This window comes from Megalobrama amblycephala, linkage group LG5, assembly GCF_018812025.1.
Source record: "Megalobrama amblycephala isolate DHTTF-2021 linkage group LG5, ASM1881202v1, whole genome shotgun sequence".
Classification (NCBI taxonomy): domain Eukaryota; kingdom Metazoa; phylum Chordata; class Actinopteri; order Cypriniformes; family Xenocyprididae; genus Megalobrama; species Megalobrama amblycephala.
Genome location: NC_063048.1, coordinates 2,293,680 through 2,317,976, shown reverse-complemented (window position 1 = coordinate 2,317,976; position 24,297 = coordinate 2,293,680). Strand labels below are relative to the sequence as shown.

Below are 24,297 nucleotides of genomic sequence, written 5' to 3'. Positions count from 1 at the left end.
AACTTTCTCAAATGTAAATGTGTCATGTGCAGATGAAAGATGAAGCCCATCCGACACACTGACATTAATACTTTTAATTAATATGACACAACGACATTTAATAATGTTATTAATTGTAAAGTAATGATGTCACAAAAATAGCAGTAATATTTCGATGTTTCTGTTCTTTAATACTCGTTGACCCGTGAGAGATCTGATCTTCATCCTCATCTTCATTAAACACGATCATCCAGTGCTTTACTGAGGGACACTGATGTTTTTCTGCTTTAATGAACGCGCGCGCGCGCCCGTGCGTGTGTGAAATCAGTCCCTTTTAAAAGAGATATTCAAATCATTTATAAAAATAAAGGAATGAGATTCAGAAATAGTTCGTCACGCCCTTATTCGTTCATGTATACTCTCACCCAGAAGGGGTCGCTGCGATATTGAGCCCCGGGGTCTGTTCTCACACACACACACACACACACACACACACACACACTTTTGTGAAACTCACAGCCTTATTTTCTAATATTATTTAATTGTTTTTTTTTTTTTTTTTTTTTTTTCGTTTCCCCTGAAAAAATAAGGGTTTCAGTGATTAAAATGTTTGCTCCTCCGTCTTTAATTATTCATTATATCATTTTAAATAATTTTAAAAGTCAATAATGGCGCAAAAATGTACGGCCATTTTGAAGTAGCCTACTCATTCTTCTTCTTCTTCTTCTTCTTCTTCTTCTTCTTCTTCTTCTTCTTCTTCTTCTTCTTATTATTATTATTATTATTATTATTATTAATACACAAGAATAATAGAAATATACTGAGATTCAAAAGAAATAATCATTTTGTGCTGCTGCTGTTTGTGTGATCGCTGGAGATTCATCATCATCATCATCATCATCACATGCAGAAATTGAGAGACTCCTGAGTTTACTCGAGAATAATAATCCATATATAATAAATCAAAATTTGTGATTCTTCATGTCAGTAAATAATCTACATTGAAAAAAAAGAGAACGAAAATTTAAAATGAACTAAAAACAGCTATAACCATAATCACAATACTCACATTAATAACAATATTAATAATAACAATAATAGCACATATTTTCCCCCAGACTGGTGCTGTCGGCCTGTAACAGATATAATCACAGACTCAGATCAGATGCGCTTTAAAACCTTCGACGGTCGGTGTGGAATAAATATATTTCCGTGTGCTGGAGTTATTAAATACATCTTCAGCTATTAATTATTAGTGATGCTTCTGTCGGTTCAGTGTGAAATAATGACACTTATTGAGAGGACGGTGTTTGCTGTAGTTTGAGATCATGTGAAGATTTTCAGAGCAGATCTTGTTGTTGTACTCCGGTTTAAATGAAGAACAGAGAGAGAGAGAGAGAGAGAGAGAGAGAGAGTGTGCGGCATTATTCCTGCATGTGCTTTATTGATCAGTGACTGTGAGCTAATGTCATTATCCTCATCAATAGAGAATCACTGTGATGCTGACAGTGATTAATGATCAGGGGCCTCTGCGCGTGACCCCCGGGGCCCACAAACACACACACACAAACACACACACACAGCAGATGCCGAACAGGAGCTCTGCGTTAAATGCGAAACATGTAGAAAACAAGTGTGTGTTTCAGTGTTCGTCATCAGACTGAACAAACACGCGTGAAAATCATCCGATCCGAATTTACTTGCTCACTTTCTCCCTTTTTTATTCATATATCTTTTTTTTTTTTAGTTGGTCTGCTTTTGTGTGTTCTCACATTCCCGTGACTCTGACATGATGATGATGATGATGATGATGAAGGCTAGACCATCCATCATTCCTGTCACAGACGCAATTCAGTCCACCTCCTGTCCCCTATTAATATTAAAATCAGCTCACAATGATGCCGTCCTTCCTTTCACTTTTCTTTCTTTCTTTCTTTCTTTCTTTCTTTCTTTCTTTCTTTCTTTCTTTCTTTCTTTCTTTCTTTCTTTTTTCTTCTTTCAGCTCATAATATTTTACAATTTCAAAATAAATCTTTTGCTAGTCATTTTTTTTTCGAATGCGTATTAATTTAACCATTAAAATTACGCATGTCCGTTTGTGATTCTTTGTGAATAAATACATAAAGATTTGCGCTTTGCGCATAGCGTGGTGCAATTTATTTCGGACATTTTAATATACGTTTAAATCTTTATTTTTATACAGGCCTAAATTAATTAAATCGAAACGCGTGTTTATTAGTGTAGAAACAGCACAATCTCTCCACGCCACCCGGATACATTTTAATGACTGGATATTTAGATATAGTTTTACGTTTTCAATGTTATTATTTTGTAAAATAATTATTATCGTTGCTGTAAATTTTAATTATTAATGACAGTGTAACCGGGTTCTTTACAAATAATTAAAAACCTCCTGCTTGGGGGAAAATATGAAGATTTTCTTTTATCCATCGAGCTTAAAAAATGAGACATTCCGCGCAAACGAACCCTTCAGTAAATATTCAGAAAAACATATTAAACATTAAAGTATTGAAGAAAGATCAACTTTCACATCAATCCCTTGAAATATTTGCCTTTTTTTTCCACTAGAGTTTTCTGGAAATGTTTGAATGTGTTTTGATTCGTTGTGTTCATTACGCACGTGCGCGTCGCCATCACTATTATCGCCATTAATCGTGTTATTAGTGCGTACGGCGTTTATGATAACGCAGTGATGTTGTGTGAATGCAGCTGCAGTGCGGCCGTCAGACAGCAGGAGGCGCCGCAGAGACTCAAACCTCCTCCAGCCTCACAGTCGCTCATCTGAAGATCATGGCGAGACCAGCACTGTCCATGCACCCCCTCAAAACCCCTCAAACCAGTGAAAACAGCCGGTGGAAGCTCTTGTGCTTGTTTTCTATCAAAACAAACATCTTAAACTTCAAGAACACGGAGCCCTTAAACAACAACAATACTGAAAAACTGTTCGCCATATTTGTACGATAATCATATTAATTAAACAGGAACGATGCTAAATCCACGTCTGAATTTGCAACAACACACTGTACAGCACACAAGAATCTACCAAAATCAAAAATGAAATATTTATTACAGCATTTGTGACTGAACACCTTTGAAACATTACGCCACAGTCCTCATACAAGTATTGAATGTATTTCTGACAAAGCTCAAGGGAGACAGTATTTCATCTTCTAGTGAGGAGCACGTGCTGAGAAAGGAAGGGGAAATCATGGACATACAATATCAATGCCACAGCAGATCTGAAACTAGCAAAAACATTCGTCTTCAATTGAGGTAAACACATAGAATATCTAACATGAAACAATTAATAGACTGAACTCTGTACGAAGTTTCTTACAATATTCTCTCAGCTTCTCTCCGAGCTTTGAGTTCATAATTTAAGTTCTCTTTTCTTTTCTTTTTTTCCATCCTTTTAAAGTTTTTCACCGCGTCGACCGTCGATCGCTTCTCTACTGTATGTGCCAAAGAATTCAGAGAATCCGCGTATCGCTATCGTCCGTATGGCAGATTATATATATATTGATCCCCAGGCGTGAAACTGCTGTTGGTTTTTCTAGAGGATACGCGTCCTTCATAAGGCTCTTACTCTGAGAGTCCAAGATACAAAATTAATAATAATAATAATATTAATAATAATAATATTAATAAAATAAAAACGTATAAAAGCAACACAATCCAGTGCTTGGGCAATTCAAACGAAGAACTTCACCTACAGGGCAACATTCATTCATGGACCAAAAAGGGGGGAAATGCATGACGAAAAAAAAAGAGGAGGGGTCACGTGAAGAGAGCGGGCTTCAATCGGCGGGAGAAACTCTTGAGTCTGGTGGTGGAGGAGGAATCATCGGTTACTGTGGTCCGTAACGGGGCGCTTTCTCTCCCGTTATTGCTGCGATCGGAGCTTCTCTGCTTCGGGGATCAGCACACATAGTGTGAAAAAACAGGGCAACGATTTACTCTAGGACTAGCTCATGAAACATAAAGTGAGTGATAAAAATGTACAAGATTTAATTTAGTTTCTATGCTTTTATACTACAGTAGTTTGAACTCTTGGAGTCTCTTTTGTCTTTTTTTTTTTTTTTTTTTCTTTATCATGACGTGTGTGTGCACGTGTGTATTTTTAATAAGTTGAAACATCCTCTGCTGATTCGAACAGACACCCAAGACTTTACAAAGTGTTTTCGTCAGCTCTTGGTCCTCCAGCAACGAAAGTAACAAAATTCACAAGATAAAAAAACGATCACAGCTCGTCTGGAATTCCACGTGACATTCGCCGTTTTCTCTTTTCCTTCAAAAATCTTATTGTCCAGTTCATCCGTGATGGTGTTGGTCGGTTCCCTTCGGTCATCGGCCGGTCCAGCAGCGCTGTGGTCAGGGGGAGGGTCGGAAGAGTCGTGGTCATTTCTGCTCGAGGAGGGGGTCTCCGTGCATTAGCATGGCCGCACGGGTCGGAGGGTGAAGAGGAGCTCGGTGTGACAAACGCAAGAGACGAGGGGCTTTTGGTGGAGGGGGGTGGGTCGGTCGGTCAGTCGGTCGGTGATGCCATGCTCATGCCCACAGGACCACGCTGAGGTGCAAACTCCCCCGGCACGCCTCATGGACCTGAGATTCAGAGAAACACACAGTCAGCGGTGCAAGACGAATGCTCTACATGCAGGCCGCGTGTCTGCAGCTAATGCGGCTAAAGGTATTTCAAACAAAGCACACTTGAGCAGAGACATTTGATAACGGCGTGTATCTCTGCTCGGCATATCAACTCGTGAACGTGTGTTAGAAGATACCTAGATTCACTTCATTTGACTCAATTATGCAGCAGAATGTTTGACTTTACATTCTCTGGGAATCAAACCCCTGACTTTGGCGTTGCTAGCACCATGCGGATCCTGCAGAAACAACCTCATGATACTAAAACTTATCATCATTACGAGAGGTCGAATCCTGGGTACAAAAAAACGAGGTGCTCTGCTACAAACAGCTTTGATTTAAAGAAATTTACGGGCTTGTTAACAAGAATAGTGCTTCTGATACAGGACAAGATCTGATACAGGACGGCATTAATAGAAGAAAACTACAAGCAGAGATGCATGTGCAGATTCGGTGCGCAGTAGGGTTAGGAATCAGAATCAAAGTTCACATGCAGGACGTCATTGTTTTGTACCGTGACCCCAGGGGGATTAACAACAGGAGGGGGGTGGGGTCACTCCAGGGTCATCAGGCACTCACAGCCCAGTATTCTTGTTTATTAAAGCAAACTGCTAGAAGCTCATGAAACTAGTGAAACTTCCTATTAAAGGCGCAGCAGACATGTGTAAACGCCTCTCTGTAGATCTGTGTCTTTTAGCAACAGCACACCTCTCTGAGCACGCTCCGTCACCGATCATAATTAAACAGCAAATACGGCATATTGTGTGTGTGCGTAATCGAATCAGAGATGGCTAATATTCCTCTGTATTAAGCTATTAATCTAATTGCTCATGAAGCATAAAATATGTTACGTAATTAAATAGTCTCAAAATTATCCCGCGCCGTATTAAAAATTACCCAAGCTGAGCAAATGTTGTCTCTGCGGCTGTTTTAGGGAACGCTCTCACCACGTTTCTGAGTCTATTAACGAGGGGAGGGGGGGTCCGTGGCAGCATCGCTATGGTGACCTACAGGAAACTGCTGTCTATTTACATATAAAGGGTTCTTTTAATCAAGCAAAGTGTTATTATATTGAGGCTCATTGAGCAGGAAGTAGAGGTGTTAAATAAAATCTTCTCTGCCCTGCCACCTTTGGGACGCCATACGTCTTGATTTCTCAAATGTCAGTGGCGCGGCGCCGGCGGGCAGCGTAATGGGTGTCTTAATCAGACGAGGAACGCAAGCGAGATCTCTGCATTTACACACGGTCGTTCTTTAATGCCGACTTCCCGCTCCCTTCTGCAGATATTCCGATTCGATTCCCCTCCATTCCCAGTAAAAAAAAAAAAAAAGCCAAGCGGCTTCCCCCGGTGAAGGATGGCCGTGTCACCCGCCGTCTCTATATCTCTCTCCGGGAGCGTAATGTACTGCGCTGTTCCCGTCTTTGCATATAAGATAATTTGGGCATCAATCCTTCCCCTGACGGATTTATGTCACTCCGAGGACAGTTTCACTTCTCCTTTTTTATCGCTTCACTGGAGCCCGCTTAATTTCACCCCGTCATCTTCTACCCCAGGAGATGCCATTTTTTTCCCCCAAATGTCCAACATTTGCATTGGCCGCATGAGACGTGAAGCGCGCCGCCGCTGCGGCAATAAATAAATTCAACTTTAGTGCTTTTCTGCCTTGTTTTTTTTCCCGGGAAACATTGCACGACCCACGTCTCACCTGACTCGTTCTGCTGCCCTGATATTTAGCGATCGCAGGACGGCCGTAAAGCGTAGCGTCTATGGTGTTATTTTGGGATTTCAGGGGAATTCTGACAGGAAATGGACAGGAAAGACTCCTGAAAGAAAGGCGGAGGAAGAGAAAGAGTCCCAGTGTACTTACTTCCCCCTTTTCTTTACTGTACAGCCGTTACATGTAGTGCCACTGGCCGTCCATGCCCATGTTCATGCCCATGCCACTCATAGGACCTGCAGAGACAAACAGCACAGACAATCAGTGCCCACCAGAGCCCACAACATGACCAGATGCACAGGAGATGAGCGACTTCACATCTGGGGGAAATGAAAACAACAGAGGAGACTGCTCAAAGGTTGCTCTTTCATTGCTCATGGGGGGAGTTTTTGAGTTTATCTCCCTAACATTTAATTCAAATCAAAGTGGACAGCAGCTCAGATAATTAGATCTTGGGAGAATTGGATGAGAGACATTTTTGAGCTCTCCCCTGAAACTCTACAGGAGACATGTGGGGAGAACCATCTGTGAACCAGGAGACCCCCATTTTTAGACAATTACTGTGTAAGACAGGGGTGTCCAATCCTGCTCCTGCAGGTCCACTGTCTTGCAGAGTTCAGCTCCGGCCCGCAATAAACTTGCCTGAACCAACTAGGGTTGCAAATTTCTGGAAATTTTCAAAGTTGGAAATTTTCCATGGGAATTAACGTGAATATATGGGAATGAATGGGAATATACTGGAAATTTGTAAAATTGAAGGTTAGCCTATAACAAGGAACATCAATGTAGTTGGAAAAAAAAACAAAACATCTTGCAGCATAATCTTGGTTAAAACTATATCTTGGTTTGGAAATCTAAGCAATTCTTGCCTGAATGACTGGTGTTTTCAAGATCATTTGCAATTTATAGATTTCACATATTATGGAAGAGAGGTAAGAGAGTTGGAAGAGTTCTTTGAATCACACGTACATGCATTGGAGAAATGATCGTAAAATCAAATGTAGGATGGTTTCTACGCAACATTTTATAAATGAGGTGCCTGGTCACTCTGGAATCAGAGGATTTTTTTTTTTTTTTTTTTTTTTTTACTTTTTTGGATTTTTTGAATATTTCCAAAAGTCCCCAACTTAACTTCCCATGCAAAGTTTCCTGGAATTTTTCCATCCATTTGCAACCCTAGAACCAACTAGTCAAGGCCTTTAGGATCACTAGAAACCTGCAGGCAGGTGTGCTGGAGCTCAGCTCTGCAGGAGCAGGACTGTGAGAAACAAATGAGATATAGAGGAGATCTCAGAGGTGATGTGATCGCAGGAAGAGGGTGGCCTCATCTCACCTGCTGGCCGGATGCCCATGTGTTGCTGTCCGTCCAGCACGAAGCTGCCCATTGGCTGCCCCTCCGGACTGTACGCCGCTCCCTGGCTCACTGAAGGATCAAGAAGAAAACCTGATTGAAGTCAAACGTGGACACCAGGGGAAGAAGAGAGAAGACACACCAGACAATCAGCGATTATCCCAGCAGCAGCCAAACACAATGAGCCACACATCAACCACACACACTCGTCTTCAGTCATTCTCCAACATGAATCAACAGGACGTGAGAAGGTTATGACAACACAACTGTCCAGCAGCACTCAATGGCGTCCAACTCTTGAACTGCTTCACTGTTCTTGGGGTCAGTAGATCATAGAAACCATGCAGTGGCACTCTACATCTACACTGGTATTTCAATATCAGATGTTTACTGTTTATCCCAGTTTCCAATCCTAATAAATTCATTTGTACAACCTCTTACACAAATCTGCACAACATCAGCACAGCCAGAAACATTATCAAGCCATCAATAACTCAAGAACTAGAGAATTTCCCTTCTGTTTCTGATATGAATTCATGAATGATTATGCAAATCACTTTCTAATGTACCGTAACACAAAGAGAAACAGTGAAACACTCCAGAATTACTGTAAAGTTCTCATGTGGCCAATTAGCATTGAGATGTGCTAATGTCCCTCTAACCAGCGAGATGGAGAAACATCCAATTAGATTCAATCTGCTCTCATTGTACCGTAGATGCAGGAGAGAAAAGCTCAGGGACTCTAAGATCAGACATGAACAGTGTCGAGAACATCAGAGAAGATGAGATGAAGATGTTTACCTGCTCGATTCGACTGGTCAATCATGGGCTGCACTATTCTTCTTCTGGCATTAATGAACCTGAAAACACACAAGAAAAACATGACTAATTAAATCACCTGGCATCACAAACCTCACATGTGACTGATATTAAACACTTAGCATTAGTAGCGCTGTAGTACTCGAGGTAGGACTTGGATTCAAATCCATCTCAAATTTCAAGAGCATTTGGACTCGGCCTGGATTTGGACACTAATGAGCAGGTCTCAACTATTTATAGAAAATATGGACTTGGACTTGATTCCGAGTCCATGCTTGTCTGGACTTGAGTACTCCTGCTAAACAGTCCCGATATACCTGAAAACAACATTATTGCTCAAACTCTGTCCAGAAAGGTTCATATTTGATGGAATTGGGGATTCTCTGACTTTAATAAATGAAAGAGTTTGAGTAGTTTGATCAGCTCTGCCTGTGGAAAGACGAATCGTAAATGAGATCTCAACGGTTTCTCAAAGACGGCAATCAGACAAGTGGAGATGTTAGCTGAAGACTTCTGAAGTCTGAAGTAATCATCTCACATGAGGAGATCTCCAACTGTGCTCAGATCTGCCAAGAGAGATTTTTAAACAATTTTTAAAATGTTTTAAACAGTTTCTTCTTGGTTATGAGAACGTTAAGCCCTGGGTATACATTTTTTTATGCGTATGCTAGTGTACATGCACAGTCGAACGCACAGCTTTAGAAAATATACTTCATTCGACTCATACATGTACACAGGTGTTCTGCGCATGCACAGTTTTGAGCAATCTCTCGCCACAAGTTACAACCCATGTAAACATCTTTGTATTCTTTCATGCTAGAGTTGATGAGGGTACTTTCTAACCTCTTCACACAATCTCTCGTCTATGTAGGCCTCCATTGTCACTGTAGCTTGCATGCGTTCCTGTCTGTTCTGGTTATGCAGTTTTTCTTTGATTATCTTGTGAATTGACGCCTCCATGGCACAGTTGCCACCTTGTGGATAAAGAATTACTGCAAAAAAAAATTAAATGCGTACGTGCGACCTGCGTGTACAAGTACGCGCGGTTACAAAAATCCGACAGTGCTCGTACAGTATGCGCATACTCTTCTGATGACAAAATTCACTTCACGTGCACTGTATGGTGACCCTTGCATATGCGTAAATAGTGAAGTATACTTTGGGCTTAAGGGAACATTCCAGATAACTTTGATTGCACATTCTATTAATGTTAGTGGAAGAACGTTTGTTCATAACGTTGAGAGAACCTTGCCAGAATGTTCCCTGTTATCTGGGTCGCAACCATTTCCAATCAAATGAGCTGAGCTGCTCTCCACATTCACTTTTAAAGCTCTTCAGGAGAAACATCTGAGACCAAGTTGATCATCAATTCGAACAACTGAGAGCTCTAGTGAGTTATGAAAGAGCACCTTCTGTAGATGACTGCACCGCATGCGGTACTGTAGCTGGACCGAACCCCCGCCTCCCTCATGCACAAACATTATTCTTCACGTGTTAGTGCTCACGAGACGCTACAGTGTGCGAGGGCTGCGATACAAACGGCTCTTTGAGTTCGTCCCCTGCCCCCTAGTAAGGGCCCGTGGCAGGGGTCTCTCTCCTCTCCAGCTGTCTGTAAATGAGCTCCAGGCTTTCAGCAGCTATTGTTATGTCAGCGAGACCATCAATTAGCCTGTCTGAAGTTTTATCACCAGCACGGCGGCAAATAAGAGCAGCTCCACAAAACCTCCCGGCCCGGCCTCTCTCCTGCAGCTTTTGAGCGCCGAGCCGCTCGGGTCATCGGTAGGTCAGTGCCAGCCGAGGGAACCTTTTTAATGCGGAATGGGCCTGTGTCAAAGGCAAAACGGCCGCCCCGCACCGGGAGAGACTCCGTACTAAAGGTGCACAGAGGAGTTAGCGTTAAAGGTGCCCACATGTGTTTGATATTAGAGCGAGGGTTCGGATCACGCTGGGGCTATCCCGCATGAAAGAAGCGGGCGAGCGCACACAGGGCGACTCTATGGGACCGGTCATTAGATACAAGCAGGACTGGAATCAATTTGAGCTGTAATCCCTCCTGATGCCGTCGTACATGCTCTTACCTTCCATTAACTTAAACGCCCGCAATCTGTGCTTCACAATGACACGCTGAAGTTCACTAAACGTACAGCTGGGAAAATAGGAATAACTTTGCTTTCTTTGTCAGAGAGACTACAGAGCGACAGGCGCTCCAATGGCGGATACAACCAAACGACAGAAAGAAAATCAACATGCGTGTTTATTTGAAACATGTAAATCGAGATGATCTGTCATATGAACACACACCTGTACAATTCATCAAACACACTGACTAAATAAGCAATAGTAGTTTATCATACGGCTCAATTGTGATTGTCACTCTGTGGTAAAATATTTGCATGAAACTTTTGTTGTTACTTCGTTGAGCTCATTGTTTCTGCTTTAAAATTATACATTGGTAGCTAACTGCATGATTTTTATATGTACAAATCTGAAATACATCATTTGGACTCCCCTCTGATAACAGATCAGTCTAAATTGTAATGTAGACACATGCATTTTCTGTAAATGATATATATCGCGAAAAGCGCTATACAATTAAATGTGAATGGAGTCTAATTGAATATAATGACACTAAACGTTTTGTCACTCCACACTCTTTTTCTACATTTATGCTCATCACTTCCATTTAAAAGTTTGGGGTCAGTGAGGTTATTTTTATTCAATTAAATTGATCAAAAGTGACAAGTTGTAATATAACAAAAGATTCTATTTAAAATAAATGCGGTTCTTTTGAACTTTCTATTAATTGAAAAATAAAATGTATGTAATGCAGCACAACTGTTTTCAACATTGATAATAATCATAAATGTTTCTTGAGCAGCAAATCATCATATTAGAATGATTTCTGAAGGATCATGTGACACTGAAGACTGGAGTAATGATGCTGAAAATTCAGCTTTGATCACAGGAATTGATTACACTTTATTATATAGTCACATAGAAAACAGCTATTTTATATTCTAATAATATTCCAGTGTTTTTTACTGTATTTTTTGTCAAATAAATGCAAGACAAAACTTCTTTCAGAAACATTTAAAAAAAAAAAAAAAAAAAATTGTACAGACCCCAAACTATTGAATGGCAGTGTGTGTGTCCATTTATTTATTTGCTGTATTTGTTTAGTCATTAATAAGCAGCATAACGTAACATAACAGCTGATCCTGATTATACTTGATCCCTTAAATTATATTTTGTCAAAAAAAAAAAAAACAACTTTCCTCATAAACTAGAGAAATACCAGAGAAGAGTGATTTATGAATTTCTTTAAGAGTTGCTGCTGGGACTGACTGACCTCTTACACACACTCACACAATACACACTCACACAGTCACATACGCACTCACATACACACAGCGTCTGTTTTGCCTCTCCAAACTGTTGCCACAGTAACCCTGCAGGAGCGGCCCAGCAGCGCCGCGGCCCCAGAGCGCATTTTATCAGTGTGAGTAAAGCCAATTGAGATTATCAGACCTGCCTCTGATAACACTGTTTCACCTCCTCCCATGAGCTGCTAATGGGGTGTGCTTAGAACAACACCCGCCAGCACACACACACACACACACACACACACACACACACACACACAGCAACCAGCACCACTGCATCTCTCCAAACTCAGGCCTTCACTTGTGTCCACAAATACTTTTTTATTCATTTTGATTTTTCATTAAATAAAATGTACATTTCATGGATACTTATAAAAATGTAAGTAACAAACAAATATACAAACCACAAAACAAATGCACAGTGTACTAACAGATAAGACAAATAAAGGTAAAATGCACACAACACACACATACACACACTCCCCCGCTGCTGCGCTCCGCATGGGAACCCCATGCTGTCTTCAAACAAATAATTAAAGGAGAGGTGAAGGGTCACGGCAGGGTCATTTCTCTGGATATGCCACAGAATGTGTCCTTTACTGCCGCTCACAACAAAGACAGACCCTGCATGAGACGCAGCACAGAATCCTCAACGCTCTGAAGTCCCGCGTGTGTTCCTGACAATAGTGCCGCTTTACACAAACAGGGCACACACTTTACTTTTTTAAATATTAAACCAAAAATCCCATGTTCTTTGAAGAACTATTAATGTAAGATTATCATGCAATTAACAAAACTAGTCAAATGTTGGTAATTCCTTTCTAAAATAATGATTTTGCAGTGTTACATTAATATTAAGAACTCATTTTAATGACCAAAAACATTTTTTTTTAAATAATCATTAAAGGGTTAGTTCACCCAAAAATGTAATTTCTGTCATTAATGACTCACCCTCATGTCATTCCACACCCATAAGACCTTCGTTCATCTTCAGAACACAAATTAAGATATTTTTGATGAAATCTGAGAGTTTTTTTTTTTTTTTATCCTCCAATGAAAGCAATGAAATAACCACATTCAAGGTCCAGAAAGGTAGTAAAAACATCATTAAAACAGTCATGTGATTGCAGTGGTTCAACCTTAATGTTATGAAGCGATGAGAATACTTTTTGTGCGCAAAAAACAAAACAAAAATGAGTATATTCAACAATTTCATCTCTCCCCTGTCAGACTGCTACATTATTTACGTTGCAGAGCTTCCATGTTTACGTCAGAACGCGGCTCAGTATTGGCCGTTCTGATGTAGAACCTGGAAGCTCTGAACGTAAAAACATTAAGGTAGAATCACTGCAGTCACGTTGACTATTTTAATGACGTTTTTACTACTTTTCTGGGCCTTGAATGTGGTAATTGACCCTTAGCAAAGACCCGCCCGCCTTAGTTACTGTTGCTTTGTCCGACAAGCCATGGCGCCGTCACGCCACACGCAGTGAAAAATACATTGCAGAGCAAAGAGGACACTGACCACACGTCGACAGACAAGACAGAGCAGGTTACTTATGATGTTAAACAAAGTCCCAGATTTCAAATGGTGTAATTTTTTAAGAAATTCGAACAATAAAAACTGTTTAGTGGCTCTTTAATGTGTCATGACAGATCGCTGTAGTGCCTCAGATCAAGCGGCTCATGAACCGATCATCTGTTCCTTCTAGTTAATTTATAGCATCAAATAACATCAGAAGGAATGTTGTTTCAAATGCGGAAAGACATCAGTATACATATTTTTCAAGTTTAAGTCCACCAAGGTTAATCTTCTAACTCCTGACTGCTTTGTCGGACAAAACGGCGGATTCGGCGTTATGATTGGTTAGATCGCTTGTCAATCAAACTCCTGGCGAAGGGTCAATTACGTTGCTTTCTATGAGAGAGAAAAAAACATATCGGATTTTATCAAAATATCTTAATTTGTGTTCTGAAGATGAACGAAGGTCTTACGGGTGTAGAACGACATGAGGGTGAGTAATTAATTATTTTTTGGTGAACTAACACTTTAAAATGAAATAATCCTATATCATTTTCTCTTTTCTTACACAAAACTGAATGTGGACTGCATTTATTAAATTCAACTATTGAACTAAACATTCAATTACCAGGTTTATTTGAAGAAAATGATCATTTTGTGCTACACTACCTAATCCCTACTGAATGACAGCTTTATTTACTGCAACCCAATTAATTTATCATATTAATCTGCATTTTTTCCTATGCATTTTTGTTAGAAAGCAAAATCAGGGTTTTAAACTATTAACCATGCCAAATTCTAATAAAAGCAGATAAAATAACAATTTAGTTTGATCTTCTGAGGTGGAACACTTTCTTGAGGGCCAGCAGCTTTGATAGAAATATCACTGTAAAAGTTTGGGAACATCCCTTATATATCACTAACATTCCATTTTCTCGTCACCTGGTCCGAGGAAGCACACGTGTGATCAGCTCAAACACACGTGGAGCGGCTGCGGCTGTGAGTTATGGACTCAGGCCTGCAGGAGGCCACTTGACCTCGCTCTAGCGTGGAGCTGCATCAACATTCACAAACCTCACTTCAAACACTGCTTCAGCAGCGAGAGGGCCGGCAGACCGCGAGTCTCAGGGGCCGTTCGTGGAATTCTTGACAAAGAGTCACGTGATTGTGTGTGTGTGTGTGTGCCGCTGCTGCCACACCTGGAAACCGGCCCTGTCGTCAGCATTCCTTTCCTGAAAAACCCCAAACCAAACCACCCTCATCTGGATGTCATCCAGCAGCGCTCGCCCGGCCCCAGCCAATCACGGCGGGAGGGTGAGACGAGAGCCTGGCCAATCGGGAGCGGGGTCAGTCGTTTGACGGGACGGCGTGATTTCAAGCACAGCGCAGTGCAGGAAAGGGTCGCTCTTCGCCCGCATCTGCTCGTCAATCAAAGCCAGAAAAACAGATCCAACCAAGCAAAACTAATGAAGTTACTCTTTAATGAGGTTCAAAAACAAATAAATAGATAATGAAATAAACAGAGAAACACGCCGACGGCTGGAAGGAGGAAGCGAACAGCACCGGCGTCAACTTTGACCCGGGAAGTGTGCGCAGATTAACGCCGGGCGGCGCAGGTTTAATCAAAGCAAACAATTCCTCAATTTACACCCACTAACAGGGTCAGACGTGTGTCCACAGGCCAAACACACACCAGAGCTGTCTGTCCATTCATCAGACTGTCTCTCTCCTCTTTAAGTTAAAGCAGGAGTGGTGAGACGAGCATTCGCTCACCCGCCGTTTGATTCGCTGCAGATGGAGAGTGTGTTCAGTGAGGAAGAGTGTCTCAGACTCTCTGTTGTCTTCAGGTTTGTGTCTGTGTTTTGGGTTTGGAGGTGCAGAACTCATTAAGACCCCAGTGGAAAACCAGACTCAGACTTATATGTTTGTTTTGCAAACTGACACGATTTAACGAGCTGCTAATTAAAATAAATCAATAACACTGCGGCACCGGCTCATCCTCGCTGTCGCCCTCTCTGGATTGAGCCGAGTTGTCCACAGATTTCAGTTCAGATACATTTAAAACCAATGTTTTTGTTTCAAAACACACTAGCGTTTTCAAAAGTTGCTTGTCCACACCGAAACAATCTTCCAATGCGTGTGTAGGACATAAAAAAATGATAGCGAGAGACCATACGTAACAATTTTCACACTATTTTTCTAGCACAATTATTTTATTAGCAAAATATCTCAGCACTTTTTGGTGCTTTAAAGGGGTGGTTGATTATGATTTCACTTGTTTAACTTTAGTTAGTGTGTAATGTTGCTGTTTGATCATAAACAACATCTGCAAAGTTACGACACTTAAAGTTCAGTGCAAAGGGAGATATTTTCTTTTACAGAAATCACTGTTTAAGGACTACAACAAACGGCTGGTAGGGACTAAAACAAGCTTCTTCCTGGGTTATTGACATCACAAACCCCAAAATTTACATAAACCCCGCCCCCGAGAACACACAACAAAGGGGGCGGGGCCATGTTGGGCTGCTTTAGAGAAGAGGAAGAGTTGTTGTAGTAGAGTGTTGTTGAAATTTTACGCTGGATTTGCACAAAAGATGAACATGATGGCACATGCTAGTGGATGAGTTGAATCAACTCCACAGCAACTACATCAATTTATCCACTAACCATTCAGAAACGTCCAGTTTCATTCTAAAAGTTGTAACTTCTTCCTGAGTCTCTCCATCAGTGTCGACTCCGGTTTGAACAATGTAAGGCTGAACACCGTTACTGACAATCCTCATTTTGGCTGCATGAGATTCTCCAGCTTTGTTGTTGTTGAGCTGTTAAAGCTCCGCCCTCTTCTGGAAAGGGGGCTGGAGCAGCAGCTCATTTGCATTTAAAGGGACACACACAAAAACGGCGTGTTTTTGCTCACACCCAAATAGGGGCAAATTTGACAAACTATAATAAATGATCTGTGGGGTATTTTGAGCTGAAACTTCACAAACACATTCTGGAGACACCAGAGACTTATATTACATCTTGTGAAAGGGGCATAATAGGATCCCTTTAAGGTCAGACTTAATCACCATTCCATGAGTGGTCTAAAATGCAATCGCCCTCACTTTTTGGTGCACCAACTGCAAGTTAATTGACCCTTCACAAAGACCCGCCCCCCTTAGTTACTGTTGCTTTGTCCAACAAACCATGGCGCTGTCAAGCCACGCACAGTGAAAAATACATCACGGAGCAAAGAGGACACTGACAACATGTCGACAGACAAGACAGAGCAGGTTACTTATGATATTAAACAAAGTCCCAGATTTCAAATTGTGTAATTTTTAAAAAAAAAATTTGAACAATAAAAACCGTTTAGTGGCTCTTTAATGTGTCGTGACGGATCGCTGTAGCGCCTCAGCTCAAGCGGCTCATCAACCGATCATCTGTTCCTTCTAGTTCATTTATAGCATCAAATAAACATGAATGAAAATGCAGAAAGACGTAAATTCACACCATTTTTCAAGTTCATGTCCACCGAGGTTAATCTTCTAACTCCTGACTGCTTTGTCGGACAAAATGGCGGATTCGGCGTTATGATTGGTTAGATCGCTTGTCAATCAAACTCCCAGCGAAGGGTCAATTACCTGTCAATTTTGCAGGAATGTAAAGATTGTAAAAGTTATGATAACACTTTTTTTTTACCGTGTCATTGTTACATGTAGTTACTGTAGCAGCAACTATAATTTTGCATAATTACATGCAACTAATCCTAAACCAAACCCTCATCCTAACCCTATAAGTACATGTATATAATTATTATTACTCAGTACTTAAATGTATAATTACACTGTAACAACAACACCTTAAAATAAAGCATAACCAAAGTAACATTTATTTTTAACAACATTTTGTTTATTTTGTTTATTATTTGTTTGCATCTTCAAAAAGCTCTCAGTGTCTCTCAGTGTGGACAGAAGGCGAGAAAAAGATGTGTTTTTAAATATCAAGCTGCCTGTGTCCTGATCAAAGACACAACATCTGGGAATTAGGAGTGTCCCGACCAGCCGCAACGCACCAATAAAGAATCTCGTTGGTCCACAAAAGCATCAGAAGGCATTCTGATTGGCTGTGATCGTGGCGTATGAAGGCGGGCTCTACATGCACCCGTGTACGCACGGCCCACCGGAGGGTCCAAGTCGGCCCCGGCTGTCAGCTGTCCGTCAAACACCTGGAGCGCCGGCCGGTCAGGAAGGGCCGCTTGTTGCTCCTTTGATCCCGCAGTAGCAGCTGCTGGTTTTTACAGCGAGACTTTGTTCTGCTGTCTCTCCGTCTCTCTGTCCTGCGGCACAACAGCAGCCAATCTACCGCAGGAGAGAGAGATGTGTGCGAGAAACACCTTCTCTGGCTACATCAGCAAGCTCTGACAACTGCAGCAGGTTTGTCTTGGCCCCGGTAAAGCTCACAGACATCTGACGCTGCGTCCTTAAAGACATGATAGTCAGGCTCAAATCAGAGCCAAAGACGCCCCGGGCGTCAACACACCTGTGTGAGGATCCTGTCTCTCTCTCTCTCACCCTCCCTCGACTCGTCTGTCTTCCTCCTCGGCTCAGGCACCTTTGCTCTGCAAGTTGTTTTTGATTATCACTGGGATCACAGACGCTCGCCACCGCTCTGACCCGACACGAGTCTTTCTCTCTCTAGGGAAATGTTGCCACTTTGTATTTTTAATCTTACTGACCCCAAAACTTAAATAAAACTCAAAAATATTAAGCATTGTACATTTGATCAGTTCCTGGATTCACTGAGAGTTGAAAATTGTTTCGAAGTAAATCCTACACCAGTTTTTCTCAGTCCGGAAGTGGAATCACTGCACAACAAACTCTCAAAAGAAGCATATGTTATTTTACAAAAGCAAAACTATTTCTTAAAAATAATTGTTAAAACATGAACAGGGACATAAAAATTGATGGATTGCCTGCTTATAAAATTGATTTTGTCTTTGACGTGAGGCCTGGTGTCGTACGACGAGACACACACACACACGTACACATGTCTGAGGGTGATGCTGGTTAATGTGGAGTGTAAGTTACGGCGAGGAGCCGCTGCAGGGCACCTGCGCCCGAGATCTGCCCGTCATCAGTGAAACCTCTCAATTAACCTCCTTTCACTTACTGCCGCCTGCGAGGACTCTGTCATTACCCTCGCACACCCCCGTCACCCCATTCAATCTCAAAATCAGCCCATTCTCTCAGACCCTAAAGGGGCCCACGGTTCAACACCCTCTCTCTCGCGCTGCTCCTCTCGGTCTCTCGCCCCACAGTCCCGTCTCACGCTGTGAAGAACCACGCGGGCGGGTGTGTGCAAACTGATAATGAGAGACGAGAGGCTGCAGTGTCCACTGAGAGAGCCTGCTTTTATTTCACCGTCGGTGTGTGTGAACACAGTTTGGAGTTCGTCCAGAGCGCGTCGCGTTTTGGCATAATTTCTGCTGGTAGCTCATCCGGAACATCTCCGCTCGCTGACACGACGCGCTTCAGTAAACAAACGTGAGGTATTAATTTATGATGGCGCTGTTGGCATGTGTAGCTCAGAGAATGGGCGATAAATTGAATCCTGGGAAAACAGATCTCAGGTACGGCTTGTGTTTGAGACTGTATGAGAAAGACTCGTTACTTTTTAAAGCAATAAAGGCACAAGGCCCAAGGGTCTTTGTTAACGTAAGAAAAATATTAAACAAATATTTTTCTTATGGGAAATACAGGTTTATTAAAAAGTACAAGCTGGTGCTATACTGAGTGACAGCTTCATTTAGACTAAATCTGCATCCATTAGTGTATCTATCTATCTATCTATCTATCTATCTATCTATCTATCTATCTATCTATCTATCTATCTACCCATCTTTTTATCCATACATCCATCCATTTTCCATCTTTCTATCCATCCATCCATTTTTATCTATCTATCTATCTATCTATCTATCCATTTTTCTATCTATGCACCCATCTTTCTATCCATACATCCATCCATTTTTCATCTGTCTATCTATCTATCTATCTATCTATCCATTTTTCTATCTATGCAACCATCTTTCTATCCATACATCCATCCATTTTTCATCTATCTATCTATCTATCTATCTATCTATCTATCTATCTATCTATCTATCTATCTATCTATCTATCCATTTTTCTATCTATGCACCCATCTTTCTATCCATACATCCATCCATTTTTCATCTGTTTATCTATCTATCTATCTATTCATTTTTCTATCTATGCACCCATCTTTCTATCCATACATCCATCCATTTTTCATCTATCTATCTATCTATCTATCTATCTATCTATCTATCTATCTATCTATCTATCTATCTATCTATCTATCTATTCATTTTTCTATCTATGCACCCATCTTTCTATCCATACATCCATCCATTTTTCATCTTTCTATCCATACATCCATCCATTTTTCATCTTTCTATCCATCCATCCATCCATTTTTCATCTTTCTATCCACCCATCCATTTTTCTATCTATCCATCCATCCATCCATTTTTCATCTTTCTATCCATCTATCTATCTATCTATCTATCTATCTATCTATCTATCTATCTATCTATCTATCTATCTATCTATCTATCTATCATCTGTCTGTCCATCCGTCTATAAATCTATCTATCTATCTATCTATCTATCTTTTATAAAAAAATGCAATTATTTTATTGTTTGTTTATTTCTAGAAAATATCAAAATAATAACTTTATTACAAATGCATTCAGACATCTCCCAAATTTTGGTTGCAAAGATTGTAACCTTATGTAACAATTAATAAATAAAACATATTTAGTTGGATCTCCTGAGGCTGATGATCAGTGTTTTTTGAAAATCCAGCAGATATTTTTACCAGCTATTCGTTGAACAAGAGCAAAAATAATTTCAAAAGAGTTTCACGCCCTATTTTATGAAGAATGAAGCCCTCCAAATGCCCCCAAAATCCCACAAACCTCTTCAGCCTGAAACTGATAAACTCGTTCCTTCAAATCCTGATTGTCAGTCGTGCTTTTCTCCAGGGTCTCCCTCTCTCTCTCTCTCTCTTTTCCTCTTAACTTCCTCCCAGCTCACACTATGTTCATCTGCAGAGTCAGCAGAAAGACGCCCCACTCTCTCTCTCTCTCTCTCAGGCTTTATTTCACTAATGTGGGCTGTATTTCCCTCATCCTCTGTGTGAGGAGCAGCAGATCTGCCTCTATAAATAACTGGAAAAAGCCAACTGATCCGTCTGAGGGTGAAACACAGGAAGCTCTCAGCCATACATCCTCGCCAGGACCAGCAGAGTCCCGAACGAACGCAACCAAAACAATCAGGTTTCTGCTAGTCTGAGACCAGAGACACACTGGATTCAGCTGAACGTTAGTGCTCCGTATATGAAGTCCAACTAGCAGAGCAGTGAACACTAAAGTCCAACGGCAGCTCATAAACACAACCTTGGCAGTATAGACTTTATATTTCAGCTTTAAGTGGGTTTTCCCTTTTACAAGCCAGAACCCAGAGACAGATGGGAAGGGTGAGTGCGCATTTATTTTTCAGTGATATATAAAAAGAGCAGATAGAAAAGCTCGATGCTACTCCTGCCCGTGACATCTCTCCTCGTTTGCGACTTCTCATTAACAAACAATACTGCTGTGAAATTGCTTTAATGACAATGTAATAAAATTGCTATTCTGCTCACAGATGGCCCGAGGCGCAGCACGATCCTACAGCGCTGCGTCAGACGGCCGCATGTGATGTGCCGCCGCTGCAAACCATATAAATTAACCCACTTATTCACCTTCTTTTCTTTCTTCAATCTTTCTCCATTTGTTTCTCCCTCGAAACAAAACGCACCATCCCAGAACATAAAACCGCTTCACCCCAGTGCACCGTCTCACCTTCATTCGCACACAGCTTCACAAGATTATTTCCTCAGTGTTTTTGTCTTGTTTGTAAACCCTAACTCTCAAAACACTTAATTGGTTTGAGTAGGACAAACTTAAATCAACTGTTATGAGTATTTAGAACTTTCTTTTTCTTTTGAGTTCACAGAACTGACATATTTCAAATAAACTGAAATGTTTCATTGTTTTGAGTTGTATGAACTCATTTCTTTTCATTTAGATGAACTTAAGTTTAATTTCTGCATGCTTTGCCCATAGCACTTGAAAAGGGAGAGTAAATGCTAAAATTAAATGTTATTTTGTGCAATTACTAAAAACGAATGTGAATGACTTTACTCAAGTTTACTCAAATATTTCAAGTTAAGAACAAAATAAAAATCTTAAACTTTGAGTTTCTTAACTTAAAAAATTATCATTCAACTTTTTTGAGTTCTGACAACTTAGGGGTTTACAGTGAAGTAAATAACTCATTTGATTTGCAAGAACTCAAAATAAAAAAGTTAATTAGGTAAATCTTTTATGTTAATTGCTTTCAAAATGTAGTTTGATAACTCAGTACTTCAAGTTAGGAGCAATTAACATGCATGAGTACTACAAACTTGAACTTGAAACTTGAGAGTTCTGCTTACTTAAAATTGGGAACATTATAACTCAAAAAAATGATGTAACTGATTACCTCAAATGTTTTGAGTTAGCCCAACTTATTCAGGTTTACAGTGCAGCACAAATATCGAAACATTCTTAAATCAAAATACATTTACTGGAGATGCAAAATGACTGAAGATATTTAAAGTTATTTCCGTTAACATTAGTTAATTCACTCTGAAATAATATGAAGACACAATGAACAACTGTGTTTATATTAACTGACAAAAGTTAATAAATCCTGTAAAAATATATTTCTCATAGTTAATGTTAACTAATGCATTTATTACCAATTGTAAATTGTTACTGCATGAACGCACTTAATTTTGATACATTACATTCAAGACTTTTTGTCATAAGAACATGTATCTTGATTTAAGAATGTGTAGATATTTGTACTGGAAAACAAGGCAGAAACACATCAGACCAGCTCATTCAGATATGACAGTAAGTAGCAGGAGTTTCCCTCTCCGAGAGCTGAGAGTGAACGTGACGTCAGAGGCTTCGAGTGACGGTTTGGCCTGAATGTGAGCCGCACATTGGCCAGATGTAGACTCGTATGCTAAAAGCGGATCAGCGCTCTGGCGCTGTGAGAGATATCAGATCAAATGAAGCTGGAGCGGGCGGAGGCTGGCACTTGGGAAGCAACAACTGAGTCAATTCTGCTAATTAACTGCCAATTAGCGGTCCCTAAATGCAAGCGATGCCGATGATGTTCTCTGGCAGCAGCTCGTCTCCACTCGTCCTCTCGTGCTGTATATTAAGAGAGAACGGACACTGCCGCGTCCCGCGAGAGTCCAAAAAAAGACTCGACAGTCTCATCTAGGTCAAAGTTAAATGGATAACCAGCAACTTCAGTCATCATTCTGCCCGTGTGCAACACAGAGAGAGACCGCAGGGCTCGTGTAGTCCACTAAAACCATAAAAAAAAAATTAATCTCTTAAACTGAAATGAAATAATAAATCATCATTTTAATTTAGTTTAATTTGATGCACTAAAAGAACTTCAACTGAAATAAAAAATAATAAAAACTATATATATATATATAAAACTATTGATTCAAAATATAAAGGATTAGTTCACTTCAGAATTAAAATTTCCTGATAATTTACTCACCCCCATGTCATCCAAGATGTTCATATCTTTCTTTCTTCAGTTCTTCTTCAGAAAAGAAATGAAGGTTTTTGAGGAAAACATTCCAGGATTTTTCTCCATATAGTGGACTTTACTGGGGTTCAACGGGTTGAAGGTCCAAATGTCAGTTTCAGTGCAGCTTCAAAGAGCTCTACATGATCCCAGACGAGGAATAAGAGTCTTATCTAGAGAAACCATTGGACATTTTCTAAATAAAATAAAAATTATATACTTTTTAACCACAAATGCTCATCTTGCACTGCTCTGAGATGCTCCACGCATGACGTAATCATGTTGGAAAGGTCATGAAAGATTAAGTCAAACGCACTTTACAAAAAAAGGTAAAACAACGATGTCGGATGATTTTGAAGTTGGAGAAGAAAATGAGATAGAGTTTTTTGCCCTACCGCGGTACTTCCGCCTACGTTGACCTTTCCAACATGATTACGTCATGCGTGGCGCATCACAGAGCAGTGCAAGATGAGCATTTGTGGTTAAAAAGTATATAAATTTTTATTTTTTTTAGAAAATGGCCGATGGTTTCTCTAGATAAGACTCTTATTCCTCATCTGGGATCATGTAGAGCTCTTTGAAGCTGCACTGAAACTGACATTTGGACCTTCAACCCGTTGAACCCCAGTGAAGTCCACTATATGGAGAAAAATCCTGGAATGTTTTCCCTTAAAAACCTTAATTTCTTTTCAAATGAAGAAAGAAAGACATAAACATCTTGGATGACATGGGGGTGAGTAAATTATCAGGAAATTTTAATTCTGAAGTGAACTAATCCTTTAACATAAACAATAATAGTATCTCAATGGTGCTGAAATAACACTGGGACGGCATGTGTTTAAACTCAATGACTTTCCCATGATCTGAGGAGGGAAATAAAAACTTCACAGGCCTGTTTATACTTTTTACATTACATTTGGAAAATATTAAGCCATTATTTTGAATTTCATAACAGCTGGCTGCGCCAACTGAAACGGTCATAAAAAACATAAAGCTGATCTGTTTGTTCGTGACTCATTTGAGTTCGGGGAGGGAAAGAGAGCGGGTTATGAAATTGTTTCTCCAGTTGTCCTAGTCTAAAACAGACCAAAATAAAGGTCTGACAGATCGAAGACCAGCAGAGATGGTTCAGTCTGGAGATGATGAAAC

At 40.5% G+C, this 24,297-nt stretch overlaps 1 protein-coding gene across 7 annotated transcripts in view; it reads right to left on the bottom strand.

Moving 5' to 3' along the window:
- Positions 1 to 3,040: 3,040 nt before the first annotated feature.
- The window catches only part of meis2a (Meis homeobox 2a), a 73,692-nt gene continuing 52,435 nt past the window's right edge, over positions 3,041 to 24,297 (bottom strand). For 5 of the 7 annotated variants that reach the window (XM_048190365.1, XM_048190368.1, XM_048190370.1 and 2 more), the window contains exons 10-13: positions 8,516 to 8,574; positions 7,697 to 7,807; positions 6,514 to 6,599; positions 3,041 to 4,602 (exon numbers count right to left, since the gene is read on the bottom strand). In XM_048190365.1, the coding sequence (XP_048046322.1) occupies positions 6,541 to 6,599; positions 7,697 to 7,807; positions 8,516 to 8,574 (229 nt within the window). In that variant the 3' untranslated portion in view covers positions 3,041 to 4,602; positions 6,514 to 6,540. The remainder of the gene's footprint in view (positions 4,603 to 6,513; positions 6,600 to 7,696; positions 7,808 to 8,515; positions 8,575 to 24,297) is intronic. The other 2 variants (XM_048190369.1, XM_048190372.1) reach the window with 1 other exon arrangement.